Source organism: Scardinius erythrophthalmus (assembly GCF_964197995.2).
Source record: "Scardinius erythrophthalmus genome assembly, chromosome: 16".
NCBI classification, from domain to species: Eukaryota; Metazoa; Chordata; class Actinopteri; order Cypriniformes; family Leuciscidae; genus Scardinius; species Scardinius erythrophthalmus.
In genome coordinates this window covers 8,191,351-8,215,302 of record NC_138236.1, presented here as the reverse complement: position 1 = coordinate 8,215,302, position 23,952 = coordinate 8,191,351, and the positions used below count along the sequence as shown (strand labels likewise).

General features: G+C 39.2%; 1 protein-coding gene across 1 annotated transcript; it reads right to left on the bottom strand.

Moving 5' to 3' along the window:
- Positions 1-1,699: 1,699 nt before the first annotated feature.
- On the bottom strand, positions 1,700-23,681 carry smarcc1a (SWI/SNF related BAF chromatin remodeling complex subunit C1a). Its single transcript, XM_081389225.1, has 28 exons — positions 23,463-23,681; positions 22,428-22,547; positions 21,558-21,643; positions 21,347-21,428; positions 21,087-21,179; positions 20,921-20,990; positions 20,082-20,151; positions 19,754-19,829; positions 19,480-19,605; positions 19,084-19,199; positions 18,476-18,603; positions 17,853-17,912; positions 17,707-17,744; positions 17,378-17,496; positions 16,858-16,929; positions 16,589-16,702; positions 15,948-16,101; positions 15,747-15,857; positions 15,565-15,624; positions 15,203-15,461; positions 12,922-13,083; positions 9,490-9,545; positions 9,079-9,220; positions 5,630-5,787; positions 5,328-5,462; positions 3,844-4,102; positions 3,309-3,452; positions 1,700-3,171 (listed from the first exon to the last, which is right to left on the bottom strand). Exons 1-28 carry the CDS (start codon positions 23,646-23,648, stop codon positions 3,071-3,073), a joined length of 3,297 nt encoding a protein of 1,098 aa, XP_081245351.1. The 5' UTR covers positions 23,649-23,681; the 3' UTR covers positions 1,700-3,070.
- Positions 23,682-23,952: the final 271 nt, after the last annotated feature.

Sequence of the window (23,952 nt, the reverse complement as noted above, 5' to 3'; positions counted from 1 at the left end):
ATGCTGAAAATTCAGCTTTGCAATCACAGGAATAAATTACATCTCAAAATTACATTGTAATAATATGCCACAATATTAGTTTTTATTGTATTTTTTGAACAAATAAATGCAGTCTTGGTGCAGCATAAGAGACTTTTTTTCAAAAACATTAAAAATGTATCAACCATGAAAACAGAAAACCTGCATTGTCAAGGCTGCTAGTATTTCTGTAACCGAAACCAAGCAAAAAACTAAGCACTTCTCTGGTAACAAGCTTGTCTGATGGCGATAATCTCACAGTGGACAGATATTGACCAATTAATCAGTCTATCAGTAATCTGAACTAACACTTATAATAAGCTTACATTCTTAAAAACAAAACAAAAAACACACCATTAATTCTGATTCAGGCAGTATGAAAAAAATGAAAGTGAAAACTAGTGAAGGAGCCACACCTTGTCTCAACAAATAGAGTAATATGTGCCCTGTGCTCATCTTTACCCAAGCATAATGGCTCTCAAAGAGGGGCGTTTAGGTACACCTCAAGCACAATTTTATGACCTGGGCCTCATCTGGTATCATTCCACCAAACGTAAATAACAGCTGTAAATGTTCCACATGGAGGCAGTGATGTGTTCAAACACCAATCTATATGAGAAAACATCTTAAATTATCACCTTTTCATTTTGAAACAATATTAGGTTGTGTCTGAGAATTATCCTCCATTAAAAAAGAAATTCTAGAATCTCATTCAAAATGGCAAATTCTCTATACATGTAAAAATAGTTGTTTCCAATGAAGATTTGGAAACCTTTGAAACTACCGCGACAATCAGATTATCCAAGCCCAAACAGAATCATGTCGGATAGAAGCATGTATGACAACACTTCTTGTATTATTGTACTAAGTTGTTATGTAACAGCAAACAGGCTACAATTAGTCTGAGTTATACTTGACAGATTTTTTTTAAAAATATAACCATTAAAGCTCTCTCATGTTGCCATTCCTGCAGTTTTACACACACACAAAAATTTAGTCATTGTGAACTTCCCTTTCCTTTGGGGCAAAACAACTAATGCACAACCTCAAGTGGGTAGTTATTTTAAAGTGGTAATCTTTAGAAAACCGTTATGATTTCTAAAAAAATAAAGACCACACAGCCATCTTATCGGGCACAGTCTAACACGTTCCAGCCCTCCACATGCCGGATTATACGGGTTAGAGATTACATTACATGAGGTTGTTATAATTCCTGCATGTTTTTCCCTCACAGAGCAGGATTTGCCAAAGTGCATGAAGAGCAAATGATGAGCAATTGTATGAACCCACTACTGAACCAATCATGAGGTTCGAAAATCCACTTGAAAATAGTACATTTCAATTAATGCATTTAATAGCTGTATTAGTTATTAGAATTAATAGGAATAAAGCCATGAACATCACAATGCAAAAAATATAAATAGCCCTAAAAATAGACTTTAGAAATGCAATATTTTTTCCCTCTGATTTCAGGGTCAAAAGCCCGTTTTCGTGAGATTCATACATTCTTAATAATCAAACTCCTAGAAACCTATACATCATAAGCAAAATCGCTAGAACTGAAACAAAGCAGTCTTACAAAAACAAAAACCCACTTTATTTAGACAGTGTTCAGGTCTCAGTATCAATGTGCCGGGTAAAAATGAAAAGAGAAAGCTACAAACTTCCAAGAACAGTGATATCTGAGTCTACACAAACTTTATTTTCTTAAAAATACATTACCATAAAATAAAAAGCAATAAAAGATATATATGGGGATCGGGAGGGCAGGGTTTCGCCCCATTTTCCTGTGATGTACAGCCTGGAAATTTTTGGAAGAGGAAATGCATGTGTCAGCGTGTGTGTGTGTGTGTGTGTGTGTTTGTGTAGTGTAGCGGGGCGGGGCGGGCCATGTTGAAGTGAGGGCTTGGTTCACCTGAGGAGGAGGAGGACGACAGCCTCCACACAGCAGTAATGCAGCAGTCACATGGGCACACACAAAGAAAAAAAGAGAGAGAACAGCCAAAACAGAAAGAGGGAAGGAGAGAAGAGAGGTAGTAAAGTGAGAGAGGTAGAGCGAGGCAGGGCAGCTACTCTGTCAGCACCTAAGGGAGGAGCACAAAAGGCCAGCTACACCTAAGATAAGCAAAGTTCCTCCATCACTTCAGTGTGATACCATATATACACCTCCATTAGCAATCTCAGAGAGAACACAAACGGAGGTTTTGTGTGTTTCTATATTTGCACAGTATTTGAAGCAAAAAAAAGGTTAATGCATGTGTGGGTACATCTCTAAAAACAGCAGTTTGGTGTGCTCTCGTTCTGCGGTACAGTACTCGGGGGCACGTGTTGACCAGTGGAGCACTCAGTCGGTGAGTTACGATCTCCGTTTGAGAATGTGCCACAGTGTGACTGACCAAGCAGAGCACCATAAAGCAAGTCTGCTTTACACACTGTGCACAGATTAAACAATTTCACCGGCGAGGTAGATTATCAACTAGATGAGGATGTAAATACTAAAAGGAAGCTCAAGGAAGCCACCGGGAACCCTGCTAAATGGATACGCGCAAGGCAGTGGAAAGGTTATCTGCGCGCCACAGGACTCCAGGTCTGTGGAGGAGACGGCTCGTAGCTACAGTGTGATTTCAATCTTGGAGCGTTAGCTTACGTGGATTAGCACAATATACACATATGATTCTATTGGTCACATTATAGGGAGGAGCCGGACACCAGCAGAGATGTTCCTCAAACATAGGAGCCTGCAGCACGCTCTCTAAAACAAACACAGAGGAGAGAAAAAGAACAGAAGCCAGTGCTATTACTAGCCAAGAGAACGACTGCACTCTTGACTTTGTGCCCTGAGCGTGTGAATGTTTACAGGTGAGGCGGCGAGTGCTCAGCTCGATCAAGGGAGAGAGAGGATTTAGAGATGACCCACCCATCAGCAAGGCAAATCTACAGGGGGCGACGACAGCAGGTCTGCGGGTATCCCAGATTAATCTGGAGTTAAATTGAATGCGCATGTGTATCTGCGTGTGGATGTGTACATGTGTGCGGGAACGGGGGGGAATATTTAGTTTTCAGCAGCACGAGGAGGGGGCGCAGATACAGAAGGTCCCACAGGGCCAGGGGGCATCCCTTCAGGCTGTGCGGTTGGAGGAGGAGGACCTGGGTCTAGGAAAATAAAATAAAAAATAATTTATTTATTCCGTTTCAAAATCGCAGCCTGAACAAAAAATAAATATAGCCCAGGAAAAAAATGTGCAATGCAGAGTAACAAGAGGACTTGATCTAGTGACGCATTCACTCACACATGCCGTTGGGTGGTCCAGGGTGTCGAGGTCCCATCATGGGGGGCATGCCACTTTGTGGGGGTCCAACTGGGGGAGGTCCAGGCATCATTCGACCTGGAATAGGTTGACCTGGCATGGGCTGACCTGGTCCAACCATTGGTCCTGTATGAAGCAACAAAAGACACTTGAAGAGATGTAGGCTTATTGATGTTCTACAAAATTGCTTTGAGAATAATTAGGGCAGTGTGATTCATTGAATTTTGGTTGATTAATTGAGATAAAACTATTAAACCTTTATTAAAAGCCCAAATTTAGCATCCAAATCAGTTATGTGACAGTCGTAAAAAGCCATCTATTGGGCATTAAGCTGCAAAAAAGAATTTGCGTTGTTCCCCAAGAGGATTTGTGCACATGTTCAGGAAAGAATTGGCACTGAGAACTGTGAAATTTCACTGGTATCTAAAATTTATATTATTACGCAGCCACATTTCCTACTAAATTCTAGAGATTACATGATTACATTATAAATCAGAAGATGAGGGTGAGTTCTGACCTGTCTGAGGGGCATGGTGGGGACCAATGGCATGGTGCATGGGGGGATATACAGGACCGGGGTGCCCGGGATGCCCTGGGTGTCCAGGGTGCATGCCTGGAGGTGGGCCATGTGGAGGAGGTCCATGATGTCCTCCTGTATTCTGCTGTGCGGCTGCCTGCTGCTCCATCTGCTGACGAGCCTTCATCTCTGCATACTTCAGCTGCTCCATGTGGAACGCCTGTCGCTCTGTCAAAAGCTGCTGCCTCTGGAGCTCCAGCTAAAAAAAAAGAAAGAAAAAAAAGAGAAGAACTCCTGTAAAATCAGCTCCTAGCTTGATGGCACATGAGGGAAAGTTAAAATTGATTTCTGAGGGTTTACTCACACGGCACACAATTTCGATTTGTTTTTCAGATCCAAACATTAGAATGGAATGCCTGCACTTATTTCGCAAGCATTCTAATCTGATCTATTTGTTTGAGCAGTGTAGCTAACATCTGGTATATCAAAATCTTGTTGTTTGATATAAATCGGAGCATAATGTCAAATAAAAGAATAGAAAGCTACTGCTCTAGAACAGGGGTGCAAAACTCAGTTCCAGGAGGGCCACAGCCATGCAGAGTTTAGTTCCAATCCTACTTCAACACACACCTGTAGTTTTCAAATGAGCCTGAAGGACTAGATTAGCAGAATCAGGTGTGTTCAATTAGGGTTGAAGCTAAACTCTGCAGGGCTGTGGCCCTCCCGGAACAGAGCTTGCATAGGCAAAAGTCACCAACGTGATTTTGAACTGTATATTCAGTAAATTTATGAACGCTACAAGGAAATAAAGTACCACTGGACTGGGCTTTATAAAGACACATCCTTCATGCACTATTTACAGCAGCTAAATTGGGTTACTATCTTCAACTACATTTGCTAAAGCATTTTGCAGAGCTCTTCAAGTCCCTTGTGGAGAGTGCCTCTGGTGTGCACACACAAGACTACAGGATAAAAAAGAACAATGCACAGCACAATTCAGAGGATGTGTGAACTATGCAAATTGGTAGTTGTAAATATATTTCCCAGAATGCTCTTTTCCAACACAAAACAATCAAAATAATGTGTAAAAGGGAGTGTAAATCACAGCCTCATAGTACAACTAATTAAAAGGTTCTGCAACACTGCTTCATTTAAAAAAAAAAATAATAATAATTACAAATGTACTGACTATATTTAGCAGAGAGTGAATTGCAACAAAGCAGTAGTCATTTTTTAATGGTGCAGAGACAAACAGATGAAAAAAAATGCTAATTCAACCATAATGTATATAGTTTTTAATACAGGTAATTTTAAGGAGAATTGGGGGAGAGGTGCACTTAATTGTTAATAAAACATCACAAGGCAAAAAAACTAAATAATAAAAAATAAATACTTTTTTTATTTAAAATAAAATGTATTATTTCTGATTTTGGAGTGACATGTTCTTGACAGCCAGATTCCCCCAAATAATCAGCAATACTTACGGCTTCCTTCTCACGGTCCATGATGGTCTCCAGCTCCTCAAAGTGTCGTAGTTTGATCTCCAGCTTCTTCATCTGAGTTTCTACCAGCAGAGCCACAAGAGATTTGATCTTCCTCTCTTCCACTGCAGCCAGGTGCTGAGACACAGAAAAACGAGTAAGAGATGGTGCATGCAAACAAGTTGACTACCAGGGTGATAAAAACACTTTGATTGGAATCAGCTGCACCAAGGACACAGTTTATGTTGGAGCCACCACAGGAAGTTGAAGAATTGGTTAACATCAACATCTCTGGGATGCATTACCTTTGCCTTGGTGGCAGCAGAGGCCAGAGCAGCAGCGGCAGCAGTGGCGATGTTGCCCTCTCCTATATCCAACTCAAGCTTTTTCTTTCCTTCCTCCTGCTCCTCCTCACCCTCCTTCCCTTCTTCTGTGGTCTCCATGTCCTCCTCTTTTTCTTTCTCTGAAACATAAAAATGTGCAGGATCGTTAGTCCAATAGGACCAATAGCTGAGAATTAAAAATTCAACTACAGAATAATTAGACACTTTATAGTTTATTTCAATTCCCTGACACTTAATTTTTTAATTGCTTTGTTAATGGATTTCCTGTAAACTAGGGTCTAAAGACATTTAAATTCTAACACACACATTTTCTGTAGCTGCTTTAAAATAACGTGTATTGTACCCCCAGGATCCTCCCACTTAAATTCAAGGCTTTTTAAGACCTTTTTAATACCATTTCAAATGAAATTCAATGCCAACTTCGAACCTATTCCGACAGAAGTATGAGGGGAAAATGTCAAATCTATAACATTTTAAACCCTAAAAAATAATTATGTACAAGTAGACTACTTGAATTAAATAAAACATTTTATTTAAATTATCAGTCATATTTAATACATACGCAACAGCGTTGTAGCGGGCACGTGTGTAGGCCTATGTTAATTTTGGCAGCCATTTTTGATTTAGTCTTACTCTTCATCTTCAGACGAAAATGCTTATTGGTCTTAGTCACATTTGAGTCATTCTGCCTTTCATAGTTTTAGTTGACGAAATGTGTTTGCATTTTTTGTCAACTTTTAGTCAAACTGCAGTTACTTTAATTTTGGTAGCTATTTTATATGTAGTCTTTAGACAGAAAATGTCAATTATTCTCTCTAGGCCAATACAATTAAGCTTATGAGAAATTAAAATTAAGCTAACAGGCTGTATTGACATTGCACTCATTAGCAGTAGCACTTGTGCAATTCTACATATCCCTTTTCCTTAGTTCTCCAATTAGACTGCAGTCACATCTTTCCATTAAGGGATAATATTTGCCCCATTGAATCGATTTTTCCATTTCATTTTTCACCTTTATAATACATTTAAAAAATAAATAATGCTTTAAATAAAAGAATGTTCAATAAATATGCAATGTTAAAAAACTTTTAATATTAATAAAAATAAGATATTAAAATCACCAGTAAGTGGCGGTAACTCACTGTCTTTGTCAAAGCCACAGATTTTGTTGCAAAATAGAGAAATAAGCCTGACAATACCGTTTAAAATGTAGTACATCACTTAATGTTACCCCTTTTTATTTTATTTTTCCTGTTGTATAAAATCAATGTCACATTTGAAATCGTGTGGATCGTCGGGAAACATTGCATTCTTGCTCGTATAAATGATCAACATTAAAAACACTGCTGTATATCAGCCTGCATTTTGATCGCAGATTTAGTCACACAAACAGCGCAAGCGGCTCGTGACAGAGCACAGACCGACTGAATCTGAACTCCAGCTTGTCTGTGTTTTCAGATCATCCGCGCTTCTTCAACAATGTAGAGAGAGCGCGCGTGGATGGTTGCGGCCAGATACTACTGAAAAGACCGGGTAGAAAACGTTCTTTTAACAGAAAAGCTCTGCTTAGTAACCATCGTAACGGGTGCGCATGCTTTTGCGCGTTCTGCTATGACGTGGAGCGCGAGGTGCACTCAACGTTACGCGACTAATTTTTAATTAGTCTACATTAGTAACAGTTAATTTTGTTACCGTATAAACTTAATCATATAAAAGGCAAAAAAATCTAAGACCTTTGTAACGAAATCCAAGACTTACTGTGCGTTCACACCGGACGCGAAAATGCGTCAAAATTCGCGCCTGCCGCGTCTAGTTATACGCTTGACCACTTTGTGTGCATTCGCGTGTCAAGAGCGAAATTGACGCGCGTAAAATCAAAAGTTTGAATCGAAATTTACGCGCGTCAGAGGCGAAAGTTTCGAAACCTGTTGGCGGCCATCTTTTTTTAAATGTTTATCGAGCATTAGCATTAGCATTAATCGAGAGAGTCACCGCTCGTATATGCTCTGGAGAGCAGAAACAGCAGCGTAGTGGACATCGTCGCTGTTCTCGGGTCCACCAAATCCTCCGGAGGGTTTCAGGGGTTTCACAATTTGCCCCAGGAGGTAGGTTTGGTGGACCTAACGGGGAGGACGCTGACGAGGAAAGCGTAGGCCGTATAAGCCTCGGCCTCGAGTGGTGGTCGCTGCCTGACGAGCCCGCGCTGTACAGCCCGGCGCGAGGTTCACCCTCGCCCGCACCTAATCTGTGATTTATTTTTGTTTTGATAATAAATGGAGCTGCAGCCTTCAAAAATGAAACCTGTCCTGTGATTTTTTTTTATACACTAAATTGTGTTTGTTGTCTTTACATTAGATTAATAATGTTTCATATAATCTAGAATAGATATGGAATAAATAGCATTCAATACAAAATGAGTATCTCTCATATATTGAAATCGAGTTTTATGTTTTTATTTGCTTTATTGTGCATCTTAGTCATATTACAAAATAATTTATTGAGGCCAAACATAAAATAACATTATAAACTGTCACTTCACCACGTGACAGCAGCATGCAAGCAGGCTCCTGATTGGTTAACGCGGCGCGAATTGACGCAGAAGTTCAGATTTTTCAACTCGGGCGGCAGACGCGAATTCGCGTCAAACGCGTGAATGCACAAATAGCACTAATAAAATCATTCGCGCTTAACGCGCCAGACGCTCAATTCGCGTCATTCGCGCGAATGAGGCGAATTCGCGTCTACCGCGCCGCGCTAAACGCCTCATTCGCGCCGCAGGAATTTTTTACGCGCGTAACGCGTCTTTGCATTGACTTAACATTGAAATGACTCGCGCCTGACGCGCTAAACGCGTCCGGTGTGAACGCACCATTAGTATACCAAATTCAAGGCTTTTAAGGCCTTAATTTGAGATTATCAAATTTAAGACTTTTTCAATGCTTTTAAGATCCCGCGGGTACCCTGGTTGTAGAATATGCTATATAAATAAACTTGAAACCGTAACAGTCAAAATGGTTATCCTTTAAAATGGTACATTATCGAGATGTGCCGATGTATTGGCTGATAAAAGCAATTGTTTTCCCTATAAGCCAATTATATCCTGTCAATGAAAAAGAGGCAGGAAAACACATTTAGACTGCAACTCGTACTGTGTGAGAAGAAAATCTTGTGTTGAATTTAGGTCAAGCATTAACCCTATTAATCACCCGTAGTTCAAGCCAGGGTTGCCAGGTACAAAGTTTTTCCATTCACCAAACATTATTTGTTTCTCATCACAATGAGCTTTGTTACGTGATAAGAATTAAATTCTGCCCATTTTATCACAAAGTTCATACAATAAAAGGCATGAAGCAGGCTTGTCAGATTTCGGCAAGCCCATTCGGTGCAGCTTTGGCAGTCAGTGTCAGTACCTGCTGTCTTGGATTCTCCTCCCTCACTCTCTTCCTCTTCCTGTGGCTCAGATTTCTCTGTAGTCTCATTCTTTTCCTTCTCTGCCTCTGTAGGCTTTTCTGCAGACTCGCTGGGCTTCTCAGCTTCATCCTTCGCCTCTGCCTGCAAGAGATGAGACAAGGACAGCATGAGACTGGTGCAATGCAAATGAAGAACAGGTACAGATGGCTGTTTAGAAAGCAAACTTGAGTCCATATTGAGTCTAGAAGAAGAACTAGACTTAATATGGAGAGACAGACTGGAAAAGGGTGCATTGCAAGGAATCCTAATAGTGCAGGGAAATGATAATCACTTTTGATCTCATTCCAATAAACCAGTAAACATGACAGTAGCAGACAGATCTGGATACTGGTAGCAGGGTTAAATCTGACCTTATCAGGCTGCTGGGAGTCAGAGTCCGTGTCCATCTTCTCAGTTTCTGTTGGTTCTGTGAGTAAAGGAAAGCAAACATTGATTAAAACATCAAATGTTAGATGGTGGAGTGTACTGGACAAAAAAAAGGAACCTTAAGACAAAGAAATATATCCTAGAAAGTACTTCAGCTCCAGTAAAACTCTTTTCTGCTCCAACTGATATGACCTTTTTAATGTAGCCCATATCTGCCTACAAAGAGTTCATGATAACTGATATATTTGTATTATATAAATGCAGAAATTAATGCATTTAGTTCCAAAATTACAAACTAAATGCACATTTAAAAACGATCTCCGAATGCAATGTAACAGGGAGGAGAGTAAAGATGGAAAGCTCCTAAAGCTTAGTTCCATATAAATTCAGGGATAATTTCTTGTTTTGTCATTAGTGAAAATCAATATTGACCTTGTATTTGAAAAAGGATCAGCTATGAGTTGTTGAAAATCTTTCTTTTTAGTAAACTGTGTACACAAACAATGTTCTCAGTGCTCGAGTTCACGTGCAGAGCCCCTGGTGATACTTCGAGGAAAGTTTCATGTTGTGTCGAGCCTTCTTAGCGTTTTAAAAATAGCGATTTTTGATGCTATCATAGAACTACCCCATTCAAAAGGCAATTTGACCGAAAATGAAAATACGGTCAAACTTAAGTGGAGTTTCCATTCTAATTATGCTTTTAAACGAAAGTTTGCCTTGGGTAGATTAACAAAAAGACCCTAGGTTGCATTTTGGCGAGAGTTACCCTTTAAATAAACTTTCTAATGTTAAAGTTTTCACTGTACCTTTTATCATTTTAACGCAGTCAACGTGGGTGAATATAGTCATAGTGATGCATTGCAAAGTCAAAACTAAAGAGCCTAATGCCGAGTTCAGACTGCACGATTTTAGCCCCGGTTTTGGCTCGCCGACAGGTTTTGAGAAATCGCCGACAAATGCCCGAAATCACAGGCAAATTGGTGCTCGTTCACGCGAGTGACAATCACGCAGTGTGAATGAGCAAAGACGCGATCTGAGAGAATCGCCGACGAGTCGCCGACGCCCGTGAGATATTTGGCATGCTAAATATCTGGACCTGTCGGCGATTCAAAATCCTGCTGTGTGAAAGTGTTCTGACTGAAAACTACATCGGCGATGACCGACAGCCAATGAGAGAGCAATATACAGAGCAGCGGGGAGTTCGGGGAGGAGTTATAGGTCACAATATCAGTATTTTAATAGATATATTTACAATATATCAAACAGAAACAAAGCACAAACATTTGCTTGACCAGCAGCAACAGCAGCACATTGCAAAATTATTTATTTACCCCCAACTCTCTTTGCAGAACACACAGTCCTTGCCTTACAGTCTTCCCAGCCATTTCCTCATGCAAAATATGTTTTTCTTTTTCTCCTTTTCGCTGCAAATCAGTGCACAGACAATTTGGATCACAAGCTTCTTGCAGGCTATCATTTTTAATAACAATTTCAGTCTCGCGAGAGAACTGTGGTCTTACGCACGCGGGATATTGCGCTATTTCCTTATCACTTCTCGTGTGTGTTTGGTTGCGAAACATAGTTTGCGGACCAGATAGAAGTTGTCGCCGATTCTTCCTCCTGAAAGTCATGCAGTGTGAAACCTCCTGTCGCCGATGCATCGTGCAGTGTGAACACCAGCAACTGAATGTTATCCTGGATAGTCACGCAGTGTGAAAAGAACAGTGACCCGACTACTTTGAAAATCGTGCAGTCTGAACTCGGCTTAACAGCACACAGACGATAAGCAAAAAAAAACAACAACCAGCAATTAGAGATGAGAACAGGGTGACAAATTGTGACCTTATGAGCAGGTATTAGACTGAACAAAGAGTTGTGGCACATATGACATTGGAGCCTTTAACAAGGTATGTGTGGCAAAGCCTGCACTGGCAAACCATGTCACATTAGGTCACTCCACTGACCCAGTTTCAACCCCTCCCATGTCTGTGCCCCATCTGCCAGCGCTGCATAAAGCCAACGGCAACCATTGTATGCAGTCGCACACGCTGCCTCCAATACTGTGTCGACTCGAAACAGTAAATGTGCTCTTGTATGGCTTTTTAAATGTTCAGAGAGGAGAGTAGGGGAGCCTTGTATCGTTTTGTTTTTTTACCGACTTAAATCATTTCTAAATTATCACGACCAGTCTACGCACAGCTGATCAGGGTCACTGGGTTTGACTAGACCTGGTTTGTTCATAAGTACTGATTTAATGCCACCTGCTGGAGGGAGCTACAACTACACAGGAACAACTAGGTATGATTGAAAGCCAGCCTGTCAGAGCCCTCGATGAGCTTCCCAATTTCACTCTATGAAACTTTTTACTAGGGATATGCAAAATCCTATTTCACAATGAGAAATTGTTTAACAAATGTTATATATTGTGATATATAAACATGCATATATATATGCATCACAATACAGTAATTCATTTTATTTTTGTTGTTAAAAAAAAACAGCAGCACACAATATTTCCTAAACCAGGGGTGCCCAATCCTGGAGATCTACCTTCCTGCAAAGTTCAGTTCCAACCCTGATCCAACACATGTCTGTAATTATCAAATGCTCCTGAAGATCTTAATTAGCTGGTTCAGATGTGTTTGAGCTGAACTTTGCAGGAAGGTGGATCTCCAGGAACAGGATTGAGCACCCCTGTCCTAAACAAACAATAGGACAAATACGATAGAACAAAGATACAAATTAAAGTTTTTCCAGGTACAGTATGTTTAATTAACATGTAGTATGAAATTCTACAGAAATTAAGTAATCAAATGTAAAAATAAAATAGTGCATAACCTTCAATGTATGAATTAAATATAAATTGAGTGATTTCCTATGTCTTTTGTTGTTTGATTAACACTAATGACACAGACAGCAGCAGGTTTATTAGGCTGCTGTCATTAAGACCTAATGCATGGATCCAATATACTGATACACACATCCAGTTTTCACCCAACTGTTCAAATTCACTTAAGACATAACTGACTGTATATGTGAATACTCCACAAGATGGGCATTTTGATATAATTGTTTGTGTATTTGACCATTCAAGTGTAAAATCTGCAAGAACTGAATTTAGGATCACGTGCTGTCTGAGAGAGGCGGTTTTCTGTGCACGAACTTCAGGTGTGTCAGTGTTTTTCACGGCTTACTACGCTTAACTCTTTCTAACATCATGCACGTCCTGCTCTTTATTTTCTCATTTGTGTATGTTTTATTCATCATCCTAAAGTGAGAATAACTTTGACATTTTGCGCTATGTGGATAAATTTACATACCACAATATAAATTAAATATATTATATAGCAAAAACTCAAATGAACTCAAAGATAAATAGATGGACATCGTCAGCCCGCCCAAATCTAGTTTCCTACCTGTCTTCTCTGGCTCCTCTGGGGCTGTGCCAGCAATGCCACTGCTCTCCAGGCCGAATGCAGGGTCCACTTTTCCTGTGCTGCGTGCGGCCTCCTGCACCTTCTTCACATGAGCCTCCACCAGCTCTGTGGGAACCTCCTCACGCACACGGGAGAACTCCTCTACAAACGCAATAGACAGAAATACCATTTTAAAATAAGGCACTGACAAAGGCTGTTTCCATCCACCTATTCATAAAATAAAATAAAAAAGACTAAAAAACAATTGTGTTCCCAGGTTTCCTGATTCTGTTGGGATGGAGATCCAATTTCACGCACAAATTAAAGTGGCCCTATTATGGTTTTTCAAATATTCCCTTTCATGCAGTGTGTAATATAGCATGTATTTGTGAATGTAAACGTTCTGCAAAGTTGTAAAGTCGAGAGTGCACAATAAAGTTATTTTCTCCCAAAAGAAAGAATCGACTCTGAACCGCCTATACGAGATGTTTTTCATTAGAATCCTACTGCTTTACGGTTTTACGTCACTAGAAGATACATTTGCATAATACCTGCCTACGTTGTCCGCCTGGGAACAACTTGACCAGCCCACAACACGTTATTTTACTGACGACTGCTTCTCAAATCTCGGAGTTCAACGCAGGATTCACAAAACGCTTGCTCTTGAAAGATGGGTCAGTACCCAGTTTATTTGGACCAGCTTGCTCCTCAGAATCACAACCTGTAAGTATGAATAATTATTTTGTATATATTTTCTACCGATTGTTCATAACACTACGTTTTGGGTGTTATATTGTGTAGGTTTCCGGCTAACTTGCGTTATTGCTGTCTTAAATAATGCTAATCAGCTGTTACCTGTTGGCCACTATTACCTAAAACTGTGTGTATTAATGCAGATTGTATGCCGTTCTTACTACTTTGAGTAAAGATAAAGGATGGAGCAAGACTTGTTTTACAAATGTTTGTTACATCAGTCATTCACATTAGTGCTGGGCAAACATATGCACCGTTATTGATACAATTCCCGCATGTGCACCGCAATAAATTAGAAATATACACATGGGTTTGTTGATGAACATTCACTTGTTAATGCTGATGGTGAGGAATTACAGTTGCAACATCTCATGATGTACCTCAAACTGAGTAGTGCATCACTGAGAAACGTCCTGCTCAAGTAGTCCTTGCGATGGAAGAACTAGTTATTCAACCCGAACCTCCAATGTTTCATCAATGGACTCGCGCTCAGATTGATATGGTAAAATCGATGTCATCATTACGGTCTTTATAGTAGGGCTGAACGATGCATCGAATTTTCATCGTCATCGCGATATGAACTCGCGCGATGAACACATCGCAACAGACAGCCTGACACGATGAATAACACCTGGTTCAGATTACAAGATTTTTGTGTCTGTTACGATAGTCACGGTGTCAGATTACTCGATTTTGACTCCTAAAATCTTGTCGTGTCATGGACAAGAAACATGTCAGACTACACGTTGCTTTACGACCAGTCATCGCGTGCCGTCACACGCACACATTCACTCGCACACACACACACACACACACACACTGTCGCTCGCGCACACACACACACACACACACACACACACAGTCCCTCGCGCTAAATAGTAATCCAGGCAGGTAATAAACGTTTGACCTATCACGCAAATAACCTATTAAAGCACTAAGACATGGGAACAGTATATTCTATTTTACAATGTCTATTTAAAAAAAAAAAAAAAAAAAAATCAGGAATTGTTGTTAGCTATAGCTAACATTCACATTTGAATATTTATCGCAAGTCATATCGTCATTGCAATATTAAACAATGTTATCGCACATCGCAGCTTTTCCTCATATCGTGCAGCCCTACTTTATAGTGTGTACAATCACTGAGGACTGAGAAAGCCTCCGGACAGAACTTAACTTCAGTTATGGTAATGGGCGTTAGCTACGTATGTGGTAGACCGATCACAGCAGACAGGGCCGTTTGGCCAATCAGTGCAGAGTAGCTCACGGAAAGGAGAGATTTAGAGACTGATTCATCCGACGAGTCGTTTGAGAATCATTGAAAAATGTGATGTGGAATCTATGTTATGAGAAAATTGATGCAAATAAATCTGTTGTAGGAGACCTCCAAAACACACTTAGGAGCCTTTAAAATAGCATTAAAGGGTCACTTTAAATGTGCAACTTTGGATGGAAACAGCTACTAACACAATGTTGTCACTCATAAGCCTATCTACAAAAGCTCCATATAGGTCAAAACTTGACATACCAAGAGCTGCTTTGGCTGCAGCTGCCGCCACACGTGGGTCGACAACAGAGGCAAGGAACGCAACAGTGCTCATGACAGGATTTCCTGATTGGCTGAAGGGGATCGGCTGGTAAGCCAGAGGACCTAGAGAGGCTTCAGAGCTCTCCAGGTACTGATCTTCTATGGGCAGTCTCAGGAAGTGCAAGATGCACTCATCTTGTGTACGGCTTCCGACATGCTCCGAAACCTTATTCCAGTCATCCTTATACATCTCCAGAGCCTGGAATAATCAGTTAAAAATAATATTATTAACAAGAAAATGTTTATAAAACCAGAATACTGAGATGCTTATGGTGCCCATGATTTCATGATTTGAATCTCACCTCCAACAGAAGTAACGTTTCTTGCTCAGTCCAGTCTCTGCCACCTGCAGCACCTTTACCCTTTAAGGCAAGAGAATAAATGATCACATCAAGAAACTATGAAGTAAAAAAAAAAAAAAAAAAAAAGCAGTGACAACTTCCAAGTATTAGGTTTGGCAGTAGGCACAGGGTTTGTGACTTGCCTTGGGATTCTTCTTTGAGTAAATATCTGTACGGAGGCCAAAGTTCTGCAGGTCACTTGGCTTGTCTTTGCCCTTTTCTGGGAAGTTCAGCATCTGCTGAGCAGGGGGAACCTGGAAATAGTAGCAGACACTTTATTGCAACTGTCTCACAAGAAAGCTTTTGCCTTCTGGGAATTAATAGGGAAGTAACCCCAGTCTCACCTGTGGGGGGCGGTGGTGCAGCGGCACCAAACCAGAGGGAGTATCAGCAAGAACGTTGAAATGTGGGGTTGGTGGAGGGCCCATTGGGAGGGGTCTGCTCTCAGCGTCAACCTGGTAGTTCACCAGCCCCCACTGCTCCAAGAAGGCATGCGCTCTGAGAGAAAGAGAACAAAATAAATAAATATAAAATAAATATACAACAGGCCTGGGTATTTAGACTAATTTGATTCAATTCACAAGCTTGTGATAAGGTTCTAATTCAATCTCAATTCATTTGGATACATCAGACACAGCGCGTCAATATTTCTCAAGTGGGGAAAAAAAAAAATCTTTCATCTACTATAAAGTATAGGGAACCCAATTGGTACATACATTTTAAAAGGTAAAAATTAAATGATTTGAATACAAAAGATTCAAAACATTTAATTAAACAATAACTTTTTAATGATATAGAATCACGGTTTTTACTCCAGTTAGTTTTTTAAAATATAAACATTTAAATTGTGAACAGACTAAGAGATTTTTTGGATTTAAGAAATTATATAGTAAAAAATAAATAAATAAATAATCCTAATTAACTATGCAAGGCTCTCTGCATAATATTAAAATGGTACACCGAGACGATATATGAGAATTCTGACCTCATGACCGCACACACATCTCCAGTGAGGTTCCTCCTGCAAGAAGTTGAGGTCAGGTACTCCTGAGGATTCAGCCGGTATGTGTCAATCATGAAGTTACGATAAGCCAGATATCTAAGGAAGAGGTAATAAATAGAGCATGACAATCAGAGTAGTAAAACATACATGCATGTATAAAAGATACATAGAGCACAAGGTAAAAATTTAATATATTTTGATGTGAATTAAAAAGGCTTGGGTACACGACAAATGCACTGGTGTGAACTTACATCTCTGGAGTCTTAGATTTGTTTTTGCCATTGAAGAACTCTGGCAGGGCACGTCTCTCAATTTCATGTATACTGAAAAAAAAATGAAAAAAAAAAAAAAATGATGTGAATATGCGATGACAAGAAATCATTTAACATCCAAAATGTGAAGAGAATGTGGAGTGGGACTTTTCAGGATTTCAAGGATTGAATTGAGAAATGTAAGCTAATTAAAAAAAAGTTAGTAAACTTTTTTTTACTACAATTTTACAAAGAAATAGTTTATTTTAAGTACGAACTGTTTTAACAAGAATAAACAGTTATTGAAACTGATACTGCCAGCTTAATAAAATTTATAAAAAAGCAGCATCATAATTACAGCAGAAAATACCAAAGGAAATATAGCCTAGCTTATGTGAGGGGTCTTCGAATATTGTGTTGGACAATGAAGGGCCTTCAAGTCAAAAAGGTTGAGCACTAACATAATTTCCACGCATTTCTCGAGACAACACTGCAGCACATGGAAGGAGGGATTCAATACCTGTTGTAGTCAAACCAGGCAGCATAGCTGGGGATAATGATGTGATGGGTTTGCTCAGTCACGTTGTCCTCAGAGTCGATCAGACGATTGACCTCCGTTTTGCACTGTTCATCATCCTCCTGTCAATTACAGTTTGTTAACACCCTTTCAGAAACATTTGACTCACAATAAATGCTTGCCACTAAAGTCATATTTTCAGTCTATTACAAATAATAATTTATGGGTAAAAAAAAACAATGGCTGTTGTCATCAAATGCTGTGCATCAGATATAACAATGGAGATTCAATGGACCTGAACATATCTGGATTAAAGTATAAAGAGACATTACCTTGCCACCAGACGCTACTGAATCATCTTCATGGTCATCTAAGACAGCAAACAAAATGAATGTGATCATTTGCATTTCCTTCAACAATGTGTATGTATATACACCCATCACATTTATGCCTGCAACAAATCAAGTAAAATACTCACCCAAATCTGCAACAGTTCCGCCCTTCACTGGTGTGTTCTCGCTGTCCTTTTTCTGATTGACTGCAGACAGAAAAGCAGAGGACATCAAGCAGAGCAGATGATGTATCAGACAGACAATTCCAATACAATAAAACTTAAAAGCTTTCAGTGTAAAGTAGGACAATGAAAGTAGGGCTGCAGCATGTAATATCCAGAGTGTCTATTTTAGCCATGCAATGAATTTCCATGCATCCACAGGGCTTTTAAAAAAGGTTCTTTGAAATATATATATATATATATATATATATATATATATATATATATATATATATATATATATATATATATATATATATATATATATATATATATATATATATATATATATATATATATATATATATATATATATATATAAGGCAATTTAGCAAATTATGTAAGGAAGTGCTCATCAACCAGATGTCTTTATCCAAAAAGACTTACTAAGCATACTACTGATGTTAGAGAAAGGTCACCTTAGGTAACCTGGGGTTAAGATCAAGAGTACAATGGTGGTAGTTCTTCAATTACCCCTTGCACTGTTCAAAAAAACAACAACCACCAGTTCAGTTAAATTTGTGGGATTATTAATCAAGAAGAATGACCATTTTTTGGCAATGTAACTTCCTCCATTCCTGGCACAGGGGAGGGATCTTCCAGGTCCTTTGTGAGGTCTTCATCCTGCTCGTCATCATTTTGATGTCCACGGCGCCTCCACTGTGCTCCAGGATTCCTGTTTTTTTATGTAAACGAATGAATGAAACTATGCTACACTTCAAATGATCATGACTAAATACATTTTGTACTTGCGTAATCTAAACTTTGAGAGAGGAAATAAAACTTTCATTCAAAGCTATTTAAATATAAATAAATATATGTGTGTGTGTGTGTAATATTTCCACAAAAATATTAAGCAGCACATCTGGTTTCAATGTTGATGATAAATGTTTTTTGAGCAGTAAATCAGCATATTAGAATGATTTCTTGCCTTCACAGGAATACATTTTATTTTAAAAAATATTCCAAAAATGTTTTTTTTTTGTTTGTTTTTTTTAAATTGCAATAATTTCACAATATAACAGTTTTACTGTATATTTGATCAAACAAATGCAGCCTTACTGAGAACGATACATCTTTCAGAAACTTTTTTTTTTTAATCTTACCAACCCCAAACTTTTGAACGATAGTGTAAATTAATTTAGCTAATAATTACCCTTTCTTGCCCTTTTTGCGAGACTCTGCAGGGGTGCTGGGTGGGGATGGAGAGCGTCTCCTCTTCTTACCGCCAACCAGGGACTTGCGATCCTTGCGATCGGGTGTACGGGAAGACTGATCAGAACCATGGAGGGGTGAAGGATGAGAGAAAGAGCGAGAGAATGAGAGAATGGAACGGTTTTACACACAAAGGGGAGGGGGTCGCTGAGGGGATATTTGGGTGGGAGGGCGGGTGAGGTACGTGAGGGTGAGGCAGCAAGGAAGAGCTTTAGAGGATGATTGACAGACACACAGACAGTGACAGAACAAACCCTGCCAAGACCTTAAAGGTCTGGCTTAGCACACAACAGAAATCTGAATGTGTACCATATCTATTTATTTAGCACTCTCTTACCACTTCTTCCCCTGGAAAGATCCGCTGGCGGAAACTCACAGGCTTCTTGTTCTCGTCCACTTCATAATCTTCCTCATTCATCCACTCGTTGAAAGCATCTGTGTCAATGACCCATTTAGCATGCACCTGAGGGAATCACAGAGCGTACTGAGAAAACGCTAGAAAATTTAATCTGGCAGTATCGCTTACAATATGAATATTCTTCATATTGGAAGGCTTTTGAAATGTGTTTATTTTGAAACTGTGAATTTGGAACTTATTGTAACAGTCTTACCCTCCATGGTTTCTCAGAACTTGGTGGATCCTCAACATCTCCATCCACATCACTTGTTGATACCCATGTGTCATAACTGCAGAGTGAAACAAAAAAACATAAGACGACTTGAAATGTAAATATCTCTTTTCCTGTTTCATTAAAAACAGAAAGCTGCATTATATGGACTCACAAGGATGGATTATTTGCCTAAAATTTTTCGTTTGAGTTAATCTGAAGAAAGAAAGTCATATACATCAGGGATGGCATGAGGGTAAGAAAATTATGAGGAAATGTAGATTTTTGGGTGAACTATCCTTTTATCACTATAATTTGCAGCCCTACCAACCTGTCAGGGTAACTGCCCCAGTGAACCAGCACCTGCTTGTCTTTGCGCATGACGGGACGCAACCATTCCTCTGAAAAGCAGAATTCACAAGGCAACATCATGAAACACCAATTATAGTGTCAAATTAAACAAAATGTTTAAGGAAGGATGACACTGTATAAACTAGGGCTAGGACGATACACCCATCTCCCGATTCGATACTATCACGATACTTGGGTGCCGATACGATATGTATTATGATTCTTTTAAGAAAATCTTCTATGATCATTTTAACTATTGCATCACAGAAATAATGATACTATGAGGCTGAAAAGACTGTGAAGCTGTTTCATGACAACTCTCTCCGCGTCAGCGCCAGCACAGCTTTGAATATTGCGATATGATTTTGTCAAAGTTTAATAGACAGACGAATTGAAAGATCGCGTGGGTGTTTGAATCAAAATCAGTCTTTTAAAGATGAATTGTGCAGCTCTATTATCTTATCTCTCTCTCTCAGTATATGAGTAGCGCGAGGACTTTTCAGTGCTTTCAGTCTCACGTCTTTTCCACTCGTCCACTTGGGATATTACGACACTCAACACTCATAGATAACGACACATTTCATCCTCTGTTGGAACGAAAGTGGCTAACTTCTGTCAACCTCATCTACAAGCAAGGACAAAAATAAAGCAACTGAATTTGAATTAATATCGATTCTGGAATAGAAAAAAATAGATTTTAGAATCGTAAAAATAATAATAATTAAAAAAAAATTCGATAGCTAGGTGAATTGATTTTTTCTCCCAGCCCTAGAAAAAACCAAGGTTGGATACTATTAAAAAAGAATTTTAAATACCAACCTTCTTCCAGCTGGCCTGGGGAGGGGTAAATAATATGAGTGGCCTTTGACTTATCTTCAGTGATGGTTCCCTAGATGTGCAAGTAAAACAAAACATCAGAGAAGCACAGAAAACAAATGATAGAATTTAAAAAATGTGCTGATTGATCATCTTTTTTTTTATTAACCTGATGTCTCTTAATGATGTCTTTGAGTTTATTGGCTTGTTTTTGCTCCACGTCAGACACAATGTACACAATTGGTCGGGTCAAAGAGTTGTTCTGCAGGCAAGAATGAGATATGCATTATTGCATTTAGACAACCATGATTGTAACCACATATTCAGGACTGGGATGACCAAATGTAACAAAATTACTAAAGTACATTTTCATTGAGTGCAATTAGCCGATATATTTAGAAACATAGACATCAGCCAGAGGATCTCTACCTGAACAAGAGTCTTCTCAATAGTCATGAACATCTCCACATTTCTATCCATTCTGGATGGGTTCTGCAGATCAAACCTCCTCCTGAAGAAATACAGGCACATCAAAATGAAATATATTAGCATTATCTTGTTAGCATTACCGCTCTGAGAATCACAGAATGTAATTCATTATCCCAAACCTCTTGTCCGCCCTTTCCGAAGTTCTACTCACCAGCCCTGCTCGCTTTTGAACTTGTATGCAGAACCCAGAATGTGGCAAAGGGCTCCTCCAGGTTTGAAGTCCAGAAAGATCTTTGCCTAGAATGACAGAAAAAAAGGGGGGGAAATATCAACTATACAATTAGGTGAGCAATAACAAACGTACATTTCTGCAGAATTGCACCATAAAAATGTAGTACTGCACTTTATGTCTCACAGTTAAAAAATAAATAAGTTATGGTATAGAGGGAGTGTGATCAAGGCATAGTTCAAGCAGAAATTTAAATTTTGTCATCATTTAGTCTACCTCATCTTGTTCCAAACTCACAAGACTTTTATTTATCTTCGAAACACAAAAAAGATATTAACCTTGATGAAACCCCAGAGATTTCTGTCACTCAACTGAAAGTCCATTCCACCAAAATTGACGCTTCCAAAAAAAAAAAAAACTCATTTGCATTTATCGGTTTAATCGAAGTCTTCTGAATACACTATAACTTCACAGTTTTAAATTATATTCACATGAAAACATTGATCAACACACATACAGCACATTAAACATGTTTTTGTGCATCAAGCGATAACCTTTCAGCTTCTGTTTACCATATTTAATGTGCTCCATGTATGCGCGTTGATCTCAGTTTATATGCGAGTAAAAGCCTAAATTAAATCTGTTTGTCATAAAGCAATCTATCTATTCAGAATACTTTGATTTAACTGCATGGATTACACTTGTTTACGTTTTATGAACTTTGGTGAATGGACTGTCAATGGAGAGACAGAAATCTCTGGGATTCCATTTAAAATCTCTTAATTTGTGTTATGAAGAACAAAGGCTTATAAATTTGGAACGTGAAGAGTAAATGGGCAAATTCAGACTTACAGGTAGTTTGGTAAGGGCAGGATTGCTGACCCTACGCCCAAATGCATCCTCCTGAAACTGCAGCAACTGCACCACCAGCGCAGCCAAAGTTTTGCTTGTAGGAGAGTCGGTTTGGACATACTTCAGAAAAAAAGAAGAAAGATAAGTCATAATAAATCCCAGCAATTCAATCAGAACAATGCAAGTATTGAACATTTATGTTGCTGTTTTGATAATCATACAAGAACAAAAATAACTTAGATCTTTAGCAATCATTACAATATTATCTTAAACAATTCTGAACATGCTAAAGACTAAAAAAAAGTGCACCACACAACACAGCTGGACAATAAAGAGAACAGATTAAAGGATCCAGTGCATCATACCTGCAAAGGACAACAATCCGTTGATTTAAATAGCACAATAACAAAATGACATGGATTAAAGAGAGACAGTAGTACCATTATAAATATCATGGTATACTTTACATTACTTAAGAGTACCATGCAAATACCATAATTAAAACCAATGTTAATTAATTAGTACGCACCTAAACGTATACCATCTCTATATCATAGTACCACCAATACTTTTAATGAATCAACATTAGACAATCAGTCAAACAAACTTCAGCATAAACAACCGGGGGTCTATGGTGCGGACCACTAAGTTTCCTCTGACTTTAAGTTGTTGACCAGTGGATTTTACTAAAAAGAGAGCGTGTCCCAAAAATGTTAAAAACAAAGACATTATTTTAGCAGATTTTAAGACACGGGCATATTCATGGCAGATCGCGCATCCCAGTTACCAACGTTAGCAAGCGAGCTAACTCATCAGTCCACAACACTGCCGTTTAAAACTACACAAGAGCAATACTCGCAAGCTACAAATCCAGACCGGAAACTAAACAACATCTGCACAACCGTTTGTTTAGAAATATTCGAATAACCGACTATAATAGCGAATAAACTATTTGTAAGAGCGCGTGCCGCTTCTTGTAGCTATTGTGTGATGCGCGCGCGCCCCCATTCAACGGGCGCCTCATGAGCCGCAGACCTTCTTATAATGTTTCCCGATCCAGAGCCGAACTGTCTCCAACTGCGACACCGTTTCCGAGCTCTCCCAATATTTGGAAGATGGCCCTCCATCTTTTTTCCGTCCGATTGAGGAACCGGCTCCCGCTTGGCCGGCCGATGGTCCTCCGGAGCCCGTTCCGCCCGCTGCAGTCGCCGCCGTCGCCATTGTTTCTTTATTAGCGATAGAGGCTAGTCTGTGGAAACTGTTTTAAAATGACACTGCGCATGCGCAACGGTCGACACTAGAGTCGTTGCTTGAGGGAAATCTCGCGAGATGTCATGTGTATAACAAACTAGACGAGATGCAAGAACAAAAATATTTTTTTCTTTAACAAATCAGGAGATTTACAATTATAACATAAAGAATATAATCTATTTTCTTCTCCAAATTATATGCAATTTATAATAGTTAAATTAAAATATACTTTGGCAGAATGTTTATTCCTGATCAGAAAATTCTGATACAAAAC